This window comes from Gopherus flavomarginatus, chromosome 1 (assembly GCF_025201925.1).
Source record: "Gopherus flavomarginatus isolate rGopFla2 chromosome 1, rGopFla2.mat.asm, whole genome shotgun sequence".
NCBI lineage: Eukaryota > Metazoa > Chordata > Testudines > Testudinidae > Gopherus > Gopherus flavomarginatus.
The window spans coordinates 321815291-321827871 of NC_066617.1; the positions used below are offsets into that span (position 1 = coordinate 321815291).

The 12581-nt window shown below is 39.4% G+C and overlaps 1 protein-coding gene across 10 annotated transcripts in view; it reads right to left on the minus strand.

Annotated features, from left to right (window-relative positions):
- NBEA (neurobeachin) overlaps positions 1-12581 on the minus strand; it is an 881590-nt gene that overhangs the window by 534097 nt on the left and 334912 nt on the right. For all 10 annotated transcript variants that reach the window (XM_050937106.1, XM_050937099.1, XM_050937102.1 and 7 more), the window contains exons 23-24: positions 12097-12314; positions 10047-10200 (exon numbers count right to left, since the gene is read on the minus strand). In XM_050937106.1, coding sequence (XP_050793063.1) covers positions 10047-10200; positions 12097-12314 — 372 coding nt within the window. The remainder of the gene's footprint in view (positions 1-10046; positions 10201-12096; positions 12315-12581) is intronic.

The following is a 12581-nucleotide window of genomic DNA, read 5'->3' on the forward strand; positions in this document are numbered from 1 at the left end:
TCACCCAGGTATTTCTAATTCCCTTCTCTCAATTCCTCATCCCACCTTTCTCCCCCACCCCGACCTCCAGTTGTGCAGCCCGCATCATCCCTGTCCTAATCTCCATCCTCGGGTTCCTTCTCCAATCTCACTGTCCCCTCTCCACCATCTCCTTGCCCAGTTTCTTTGCCCAGAGAATCCCAGTTCCGCCCTCGCATCCTGGTTCTTTGCCAGATTGGTTTCCCTTCCTTTTAACATCTTTCCCCTGCCCCCGCTGGTTTTCAGTCCCAATCTCTCCCCCTCCCCCAATCTCCTCATCAAATTTCAGTGTACGCCAACACCTACTGGTTCCTTCTGTTTCTCTCTCCAGCTCCCAGTCCCCCTGCCCAACCAATCCCAGTTTCCTGCCTGCTCCCAGACCCAGTAGCCTTCCAGCCAGTCTCAGTCTCTATTCCAGCTCTCAGTTCCAATGTCTGAACTTTTAAAAGAAAAAGTCACTAGAGTTTTACCAAGAAAAGGTTGCAAGAATTTCTGAACACGGGCAAAACAATATATTTTTCCCTACTTTTGTTTTCAGAATTGACTGAACCAAAAATTCAACTTGAGACAGACATCCAGAATGGAAAATTTCACCCCAGTCATCAAAGTTTGGCAAAGTTATAAGCCACTGAGAACAGGATCTTATAATGGGAAATGTCAGATGGTGTCTCCCCATCCCTCCTGCCACGTAGCCTTGAGGCAAAACTGTAGCAAGCCAGTTAGAGAGTTCAGCAAGTAGTGGTATAAGCAGCCAAAACAGGAACCTTTGGTCATTTGCACACTCAGAAAACTTTCTACAGTTTTGACTGGACTTTTTCTGCCCTGAGTTGATTGGCTGCTTGCTCCAATCCTTCCCCTACACCCCCTCACAATCTTTTCACATCAGCTTCACTCCACATTTGACGCTCTTACCAGGGCCTGTATCCATCATCTCTCTTACTTCTTCCCTCCTAAATAACCTCAGCCCCTCTCCAAAAAAAGGGACATTTGCCACCATCACATAATTCACTATGGTTTTGTGTTATACCCCTTTCCCCACCCTGTTCTCTGGGGCAGGGACCACCTACTATTCTATGTTTATAGAGTACCTAGCACTCTTGATTGCCCCTTACGGGACACCATAATAAACATGATTAATAATAAATAATATAAAAATAAATTTACAACATAGTTTGAATGTGGTATTTTTAAATTTACTTCAAGATTCTGCAGCCATGAAGAAACCACTCTTACCTTGCTTTCATGAATAGTAAATGATACCTGAATTTATTGAAAATGTAAATTTATTTAGTGTCAAGTGAATCCAGGAAATGGGAAACAGCAATGTGATCTCCATCTTAAAGATTAGTTTCAATTTTTATTTATTTAGTTTAACAAATAAACCCAATTTAAGATTTTACTTTTGGGAGAATCGTTTTTCCTCATGCTCTAATTTCACTCTTCTCAAGAATGGACTAATTTGGACGATGATTATGAACTGAATGTGAGTTATGCAACAGGAGCAGAACTGAGCCCTGGTTTACTTATTTTACCCTTAGATGGTCCAGGTTGGAAGAACACTGCAGTTCTCGCTTTCTCCATCTTTTAAATTTTTCTCTTTAAATTTCTGCTCTCTCTTCTTCTGTGTCCACTGCAATGCGGGATAGACATAGGGCTTTGTTGGAGTGTTTTAAAATTAAAATTGTTGATATCAGCTGTTCTACGCATCTCTTGGCATAAAATGCTCTGCTTTCAGCTGATCCATACAGATTCACAGCAAACAGCCCTGCAATGATTCAATCTCTTTCAGAACTGGAGAGCAGAAAATTGAGTCCAAAGCTGACACCTGATGTAACTACACAGAGACCCCTTGCTGTGGCTTTAATGAGCTAATTTTGACTAGACTGTACCTAGTTATGCAAATAAAAAGATAGCAATACCACAATGAAAATTTAGGTGAGTACAACATAGCCATTCTTATGACTGAGCTTTCTATTTCATGACGATTGCTACAGCAGGTGATATCAGAACAAAGAGCACCTCCAAATCCACTCCACTGATTATGAGACTTGTCTTATAATAATGCAGCAGAAAGCATGCTGGGGAGCTTTGGAATCTCAAAGCTCCTGTTCTGACTTCCTGAAAACCAGATTGTAAGAAAAACAGTTAATTAAAGACAAGGCAATATTAGTGTAGCCAGAAGGTGATTTTTCTAGGAAGAATTAGCATATGATTATTGCAACAAAGAGTCCTGAACTATTCTTGATCAAATCCGAGCCTATTCTCAGGTCTGACGTTGTGTTTTCCTATCTACTGGCTGCTAAAGGAAAAAGTTTCCAACTTGGGTGCCTGAAATAGTTGATCATATTATGCTTCCACTGAAATCAATAGCATTTACAGATACCCAGCACCTCTAAAAAAAATCAGCCTACATACATGTTTAATATGGAGTTAGGTGCCTAACTTCAGGCAGTAAAGTTTGACATTTTTTGCCATATAGAAATTAGGCACCTTAGATCATTCCAGAGCCCTTTCAGCAATGCAAAGAGCCAACCAGGACTATACTATGTCAACTCAAGGAAATTCTTTTGTTAATATGCTACATACCATGTTGTGTATTGGAGAACAGCAGTGGTTACTGTGTTATAATTTTATTAGGCCTACGTTACACCAAATAACTGTAAAGTAGAGGTGGTAGGGGATTTTCCAACGAAAGATGGTTTGTCAGAAAATACCCATCTGTTGACCCAAAATGTTTCCAAGAACACAAGAATGGCCATACTGGGTTAAACCACAGGTCCATCTAGCCAAGTATCTTGTTTTCTGACAGTGGCCAATGCCAGGGGCTTCAGAGGGAATGAACAGAACAAGTAATCATCAAGTGATCAGTCCCTTGTTGGCCTCTCTCAGCTTCTGGCAAACAGAGACTAGGGACACCATCCCTGCCCATCCTGACTAATAGGCCAATCAATGGCTATCTCCATGAACTTACCAAGTTCTTTTTTGAACCCTATTATAATCTTGGCCTTCACAACATCCTCTGGCAAAGAGTTCCACAGGTTGGCTGTGGGTTGTGTGAAGAAATACTTCCTTTTATTTGTTTTAAAACTGCTACCTATGAATTTCATTTCATGTCCTCTAGTTCTTGTGTTACGAGAAGGAGTAAATAACACTTCCTTATTTACTTTCTCCATATCAGTCATGATTTTACAAATCTCTATCATATCCCCCCTTTGTTGTCTCTTTTCAAAGCTGAAAAGTCCCAGTCTTATTAATCTCTCCTTATATGGAAGCTGATCCATGAGAGGACCTTCCCTCTTAACCCATGACACCTTTCTTTGCTGAAGAGCCTTTGCTGAGGCACCTTGTCAAAGGCTTTCTGAAAATCTAAGTACCCTATGTCCACTGGATCCCCCTTGTCCACATACATATTGACACCCTCAAAGAATTCTAGTAGATTGGTGAGGCATGATTTCCCTGTACAAAAACCATGTTGACTTTTCACCAACCAATCATGTTCATCTGTGTGTGTCTGACAATTCTGTTCTTGCCCAGTACTGAAGTTAGGCTTACCAGGCATTAATTGCCGAGATTGCCTCTGGAGCCTTTTTAAAAAAATGGGTGAATACCATTTGGTCCTCTCTTTAGTTTTTTTTCTTTGCTCCTTCCTGCTCACGACCTAAATAAAATTCAAGCTTTAAATGCTCAACTCATGCATTGCTAATGGGAAACAGCTAAGTGAAAGATATCCTCTTCCCCCTTTTATAAATGATAGCTAGACTCAAGGGAAGAATAATTTGTACCCTGTGGCTCTTATTAACTATTATCAAAAGATCAGATTCATAAGAATTGATTTTTTTTTTAAACAGGAACATTCTGGATTGTAAGGGAACTATGAAGCTCAAGAGACACACTCATCATATAGATTAAAACAAAGAGAAACCTGAATCTATAAAGGAACTGAAATGTTTGTGAGGTTCAATAAATGAACTACAAACACCAACAACTCTCTCTTTTTGAGACTGAGTAAATCCTGGATTAAACATAGCTAGGTAAAAAAAACCTATATCACAACTATGAAACTAGAAAAGCAACTAACTACCTGTCTTTCCATCATAAACTAATGATCAGATAGGATGACAAGTGTTAATTATTTTTTTCTTTTTTGCCCAGGGATGGTGTCCCTCTTCACACTTCTTTATGTTTGGTCAAAAGATAAAATACACTGGGAGTCAGATTCACTAATGCTGTTAAAGGAAGGTGTAAATTAAAAGTACTGTGCCACAAGGTTAAATCACTGGAAAGAAGGCATGTGATATTAATATTTTAAAACTTCAAAATGGACACACACATTTTCAGTGAGAAGTACTATAAATGCCTTGATACCTGTCACAAATATGGTTGAAAAATACAGTTACCAAACAATGAAGTAAAATACACACAGCATATGAGTTCATTCTTCTTGATAAACTGTATAAGCATATATCTAGTGTGATCAGGGCCAGTGCAACCATTTAGGCAACCAAGGCAGTCGCCTAGGGCACTAGGATTTGGGGGGGCATTTTCTTCAGCAGCGATCGCGGTGGCCAGATCTTCGGCCGCCCAGGTCGCCGCCGGCATTTAGGCAGAGGGAGCTGGGGCAAGGGAGCACAGGGACGGCTGCCTGCAGCAAGTAAGGGGTGGAGGCGGTTAGGGTTAGGCGCCACAAGCCTGGGAGGTGGGAGAAGTGAAGCAGTGACCATGTGCTCGAGGAGGAGGCAGAGCAGGGGTGAGCTGGGGCGGGGGGGGTGCCTCAGGCTGGGGGCTTGGGGATGGGCGAAGGTGCAAGGTGGAAGTTTCACCTAGGGTGCAAAACATCCTTGCACTGGCCCTGAGTGTGATCTACAATGTGTGTACATATTATCCCATGGAAGCAAGACTCACATCCATGTCTACTCAGATTCCTCTATGTCTTTACACCTAAAGTAACTCCTCACTTAAAGTTGTCCTGGTTAACATTGTTTCTTTGTTACGATGCTGATCAATTAGAGAACATGCTTGTTTAAAGTTGTGCAATGCTCCCTTATAACACTGTTTGGCAGCCATCTGCTTTGTCCCCTGCTTGCAGAAAGAGTAGCCCGTTGCAGCTAGCTGGTGGGGACTTGGAACCAGGGTGGACCAGCAGCCCCCTATCATCTCCCTGCTCCCCTAAGTTCACTGTGCGGCAGCCGCCCAGCATGCTATCAATTGCCAGTAGTTCAGCTGTCCCTCCCCCCACTACCATGTGCTGCTCCTCCCCTCTTCCTTGGAGCTGCTCCTGTGGGAGCCTCCTGCGGGAGCCTCCTGCTTGCTGTGCCGGGGGGGAAGGAGGGCTAATGTCAGGGTGCCCCCCTCCCCCATGCTCCTGTCCCCCACTTCCCCCATCTCTATAGAGCAGGGGGGGAACACAACAGGGCTCAGGACACAGGGAGCTTGCTGGCAGCAGCTGCTGTCTCAACTTGCTGATCTACTTAAAAAGGCAGTGTACTTAGAGTGTGGTCAGCATATTTAAAGGGGCAATGCGCATCTCTCTCTCTCTTTCAAACACAGGGTGTCTTTCTGTCTGCCATGCTCTCTCCCTGCCCTCAATTTGTGCTGCCTTGTAGAGTGTGAGACTACATTAACAAAAATGTGTTAACCCTTTAGGGCTCAGCTGAGTGCTAGGTCATCATTTAGCAGTAAGGCATTCCCTAGGAAATATCCCATCCTCTGATTTCGTCACCTCAACCAAGCTTCACAATCATCGTTTGTTTAAAATTTATACTGTGTGTGTGTGTGTGTGTGTGTGTGTGTGTGTGTGTGTGTGTATATATATATATACACACACACACACATATATCTGTATCTATATCTATATAAAAAAATACAAAATATAGTCTTTTGTCTGGTGAACATTTTTCCCTTGGAACCTAACCCTTGCTATTTACAATAATTCTTATGGGGAAATTGGATTCGCTTAACATTGTTTAACTTAAAGTCACATTTTTCAGGAACATAACTACAACGTTAAGTGAGGAGTTATTGTACTTGTTTCTAAAACCTCCCTTACCTGCATGGCAAGCTCTATTACTCATTGCCCTTCTCTCAACTTTTTATTCAATGCTACTTGATCAGCTTTCATCTGGGGTAGCATTTCAGCGGTACTGTTTGGAAAACTTCAGAGTTATAACTTCTCTTTGTTTTAAATCCACTTCATTTTGTAATAACTTCAAATATAGAACGGTACCACACAAGTAATTGAGAAATGACTATACCCATTTGTATAATATAACGATGTATTCTAAAGGGTTTCCTTCAATAAAATCAACTCTAGCTCAAAGAGAAAAGCTTGAGCCACTTACACAGACTCATAGACTCTAGGGCTGGAAGGGACCTCGAGAGGTCATCGAGTCCAGTCCCCTGCCCTCATGGCAGGACCAAATACTGTCTAGACCATCCCTAAAAGACGTTTATCTAACCTACTCTTAAATATCTCCAGAGATGGAGATTCCACAACTTCCCTAGGCAATCTATTCCAGTGTTTAACTACCCTGACAGGAACTTTTTCCTAATGTCCAACCTAAATCTCCCTTGCTGCAGTTTAAGCCCATTGCTTCTTGTTCTATCATTGGAGGCTAAGGTGAACAAGTTTTCTCCCTCCTCCTGATGACACCCTTTCAGATACCTGAAAACTGCTATCATGTCCCCTCTCAGTCTTCTCTTTTCCAAACTAAACAAACCCAATTCCTTCAGCCTTCCTTCATAGGTCATGTTCTCAAGACCTTTAATCATTCTTGTTGCTCTTCTCTGGACCCTCTTCAGTTTCTCCACATCTTTCTTGAAATGCGGTGCCCAGAACTGGACACAATACTCCAGTTGAGGCCTAACCAGCACAGAGTAAAGCGGAAGAATGACTTCTCGTGTCTTGTTTACAACACACTTGTTAATGCATCCCAGAATCACGTTTGCTTTTTTTGCAACAGTATCACATTGTTGACTCATATTAAGCTTGTGGTCCACTATGACCCTTAGATCTCTTTCTGCCATACTCCTTCCTAGACAGTCTCTTCCTATTCTGTATGTGTGAAACTGATTGTTCCTTCCTAAGTGGAGCACTTTGCATATATCTTTATTGAACTTCATCCTGTTTACCTCAGATCATTTCTCCAATTTGTTCAGATCATTTTGAATTTTGACCCTGTCCTCCAAAGCAGTTGCAATCCCTCCCAGTTTGGTATCGTCTGCAAACTTAATAAGCGTACTTTCTATGCCAACATCTAAATCGTTGATGAAGATATTGAACAGAGCCGGTCCCAAAACAGACCCCTGCGGAACCCCACTTGTTATACCTTTCCAGCAGGATTGGGAGCCATTAATAACTACTGAGTACAGTTATCCAGCCAGTTATGCACCCACCTTATAGTAGCCCCATCTAAATTGTACTTTACAAGTTTATCTATAAGAATATCATGCGAGACCTTATCAAATGCCTTACTAAAGTCTAGGTATATCACATCCACCGCTTCTCTCTTATCCACAAGGCTCGTTATCCTATCAAAGAATGCTATCAGATTAGTCTGACACGATTTGTTCTTCACAAATCCATGCTGGCTATTCCCTATCACCTTACCACCTTCCAAGTGTTTGCAGATGATTTCTTTAATTACTTGCTCCATTATCTTCCCTGGCACAGAAGTTAAACTAACTGGTCTGTAGTTTCCTGGGTTGTTTTTATTTCCCTTTTTATAGATGGGCACTATATTTGCCCTTTTCCAGTCTTTTGGAATCTCCCTCGTCTCCCATGATTTCCCAAAGATAATAGCTAGAGGCTCAGATACCTCCTCTAATAACTCCTTGAGTATTCTAGGATGCCTTTCATCAGGCCCTGGTGACTTGCAGGCATCTAACTTTTCTAAGTGATTTTTTACTTGCTCTTTTTTATTTTATCTTCTAAACCTACCCTCTTCCCGTAAGCATTCACTATATTAGACATTCCTTCAGGCTTCTCAGTGAAGACCAAAACAAAGAAGTCATTAAGCATCTCTGCCATTTCCAAGTCTCCCGTAACTGTTTTCTCCTCCTCACTGAGCAGTGGGCCTACCCTGTCCTTGGTCTTCCTCTTGCTTCTAATGTATTGATAAAAAGTCTTCTTGTTTCCCTTTATTCCCATAGCTAGTTTGAGCTCATTTTGTGCCTTTGCCTTTCTAATCTTGCCTCTGCATTCCTGTGTTATTTGCCTATATTCCTCCTTTGTAATCTGACCTAGTTTCCATTTTTTATGTGACGCCTTTTTATTTTGTAGGTCACGCAAGATCTCGTGGTTAAGCCATGGTGGTCTTTTGCCACATTTTCTATCTTTCCTAACCATCGAAATAGCTTACTTTTGGGCCCTTAATAGTGTCTCTTTGAAAAACTGCCAACTCTCCTCAGTTGTTTTTCCCCTCAGTCTTGATTCCCATGGGACCTTACCTATCAGCTCCCTGAGCTTACCAAAATCCACCTTCCTGAAATCCATTGTCTCTATTTTGCTGTACTCCCTTCTACCCTTCTTTAGAATTGCAAACTCTATGATTCCATGATCACTTTCACCCAAGCTTCCTTCTACGTGACAAGTTCTTGGGCTAAATATACATCATGTATGTACTTACATTTTAATTAAGTGTATTGTTCAAATTCTTCTGCTGTTATTATTCTAACAGGATGACAAAACTGAATGTTTTGTAAGGGAGTTTGCTACAGTCTAGTTAAGAATTTTTTTTTTAAATATTCAACCTTTTAATTTTGGTATGTTGTGGAACATAGAGCAAAACCACCTTCATTAAGAACATCTTATTGTTGCAAACCAGGATATTACGATGTGTAAACACAACACTATTCAAAAGATAAGGGTAATTTATAAGACTTTATCGGATGTTCATCTACTATACACAGTAAATAGAGGGCAACTCTGAATTACTTGACTAAAGGTCTATCAAGTGGTTTTGCAATGACATAAATCATGATAGCAAAGCTAGAGTCACCAAGATCCAGAGATGGAGTTATAGCCAAGTAATTCAAACCGTGCCTGTTTTATATTTTATATACTATGAGGATTCCACATAAAGCATCTTCATTTTCAAGCAAAGCCCCGGCTGCTTGTTTTGAAAAATGTGTTTGAGTGCCCTTCCTCTAAACACTACCAGAGCAGCTTTCATCTTAAGACGTATTGCTGTGGTTTTTTTCTGTGCACGTTAAGAAGCAGCTTTCTTTGCAATGTAACATTGTAGAAATCTTTCCTTTAACATATTTGATGTTATTCTTGTGACTAAAGTGCAGGGTGGAGTCATACCTGTGAATTACAACACTTTTTCTTCACAGCAAATAGAACATGAATAAAGTTGCTTGCTATTTCAGATTATGCAAATATAGGTACAGTATATGCATACCCATTGTCTACATCAGTATCATATGATTCTGTTTAGATAGTTGCTAGCCCATTAATGTGTTTGAGTGCCAAATACTATTGGTCCAGCTAGTAGAGCAATAGTGTGAAACTATTTTTAGTTACATAAATACTGGCGATAAAGAATATAGGCAAAGAAGTGAGGGATGTCCAGAGGCTTGAGCAGGAGATAGAGCTTAGGGATCCCTAAGCTCTATTATTGGCAGTGCTGCTGATTTGTTGCATTTACTTTAACCAATTTGTATCTCATTTTCCCCATCTGAAAATGTCATTAATAGCCACAGTTCCTTACATGAGCGTTTGAGGTATAACACTGTTTTTACTTAAAATGTTTTTAGATCTTCAGATGAGATATTGAACACAAAACATTGCTATTACTAATTAAACTGCATTTTGTATACTAAAGGAGGGGCCTTTCCTTCACCCTTCCCAATGCAGCCCCTTAAAACACTGAACCTTAACAGTTTGGTTGATATTGATCAAACTTTTGGAAGAAATTAGTTGTGTTTTCTCCTGTTAAAAAGAAACCTATTCAGTCATAGACAATCCTGTGTTACTATTCTTAAAAGTAAATTTTAACATGACCACTAGATGGAAATATTGTACTTACAGTTGGAGATGTGGCTGCAGATAACAATGGCAAAATCCCTCCACACGCAATGATAATATTGTCTACCATCTGGGAAATGAGGTGGATCGTGTTGTGTACAAAAATAATGTTTTCATTGCTATTGACAAAGTCCATTACAGATTTTGTAGAATGACTACAAAAATAGGGAGGAAAAAAAATATATTATAACAAGGTTTTTTAAAAAGTTTAGATTCTCTGTTTTTTGAAACCCAAACTTTAATGTTTCCTAGTTGTATGGTATTGTCTTTGTAGTAATAAAAAGATAAAATGAAAAATATTTTAAAAAACTGATAGGAGCTAACCTAGCATAATAACTTTGGTATGAAATAAAAATACCACTGACTATAACTATTTCTATACTATCCATTATAGAGTCCAGACTCTGACAACTTTATTAACACTGTTTAGTGCCTTACTTCACAAACAATTCTGCTGGAACCAATGGGACCGCTCACGGAGTAAAATACTGAACTGTCCAACATGAATAAGGGTGGCAGAATTTGGCACTTAATGATACCTTTTCAAGTAGCTCTGATAATAATGAACAACAAGATTGTCTACAAGAGAGGGACCCAGACTGATCTGAAGACCACCAATAGTCCACAAAGCACCTGCTGGTTTTCTTTGGAGAGTTGGTTGGTCACAAGTATAAGCTTCTCTTTATTTCCACTTGCTATACTCCACTACAAGATAGCTATACAAATAGAACTGTGTTCCTAATGTTAATTTTCCATGTTAGTAATAGCTGTGGATGCCACAGGGATCAAATGATCAACATGAGGCACAACCATCTCCATGACTGCAAATAAGTGGGAAAGTGTCCATAGTACAAATTACTTTCAAGATGTAATTCACATTATGAAAATGCTTAGGAGTCTTTGGTCTATTGATGTTAGGTTCTTGTCCATAACACAGCATGAGTAATTAAATTACCCAGTTCATGAAATTAGTGGCCAGTAAACAAACAGTATTGGCCTTAATTCCAGAAGGAATTACAAACTAAACTTCTAATTTGCCTGTGAATTTCAAGTAAACAAAGGGGGCAAATATAAGGTGATTGATAAAAAACTACTACTACTGACTATTTTATAGTGAGGTCACACAAATGTGGAAATTAAAGTCAAGTCAACTGGTAATCTGATTTAATTAAGTGAATTCTCAACTACTGATAATACATCATTACAGCTTTTGCAGCATGAATTATGCCACTCTGGGAAATAGATGAAATAGTGCCTGATGTACTGCTAGAATTTGACTACAAGTAGTAACTATTAAGGTAGTTTCTTCACGTAACTAAAAGGAATCATAATAGAAGAGGTGAAAAGCAATGTATTTAAACAATACATTCTTTTTTTAAAATGGTAAACAGATGCTTTTTAAAAAGACAAGATCACTTGCACTATTTTTTAAATTTAAAAAATGTGTTAAATACATACATGAATTAGGATGTTATGGCAAAAAATATATCGTTAATAGCAATGTAGCCATCAAGGCTAATCAAGACAAAGCATGTCTTTATTGTTTTACAACTGGAAATCTTTACAGAAATGAAAACTTGTTTATAGGCTAGCTGTGACTGCCTACTAAATTCTCCTGGAGGAGTCTCTGTATTAAGTCATAAAATAGATGAATTATTCAAACACAGGATGAAGACCGGTGTGTGGAACAAATATTTCTGGATTAAGAATGCAAATATCTCCAAACGCTAGTAGTGGCTACTAAAAATAATAGCACAGATATTTGTCGTCCCCATGTTAAATGTAGTTGTTACTAATAGAAAGTCCATTAAGATACAGTAATTCAAAAAGGACAAGTGATACACTACATTTTTTATCCCTCACAAAGAATAGGAATTAACTGAGGCATGTCAGATACTACAATAAGGTAAGTCTGGTAAAGCTGACTTTACAATGGAAATTTACCTTTAAAAAAGTAGTTATCAATACATGTCTTGTATCTAATTATGTCTTTACTTTGCTGACAAACACATACATAATAAAATTAAAAATAAGAAATATAGCTTTTCTACCTTCTCCAAACATGTACGTCTGTTTCTAATGCAAACAGCAAATCTGTCAGCAGCCTCTGGTGCATTGGAGACCATTTAAACTCTGGAATACGAAACATAGTTGTGCGTGGACCTGGACTAAACTGGCGTCGTTGTTCTTCTGTCATTGGCATTCCTCGAAATCCCAAGTCAACTCTCAAGTCTCTGTCTTGCTGGGTAACAGACCGACCTTGCACAGCCTATGTTAACAAAAAGTTCAAAGTTTGTGTTAAACATATGCAATGAATTCTAACACTGCACATGGATAAGATTTGGAGAAGGAGGGGCTATAATTGGAGCCGAAAATAAAAAATAAAATATACCAGTAGCACTATCCAGATAAAGTTGGTGTAATTTGACATAGCCTCATTGAAACTACTCTGATTTACACCAGCTAACAATCTGGCCTCACATCTGCGCCTTCATTACAGTTGTTTAGTTATATTCTGCATTTCAGATTCCTCAAC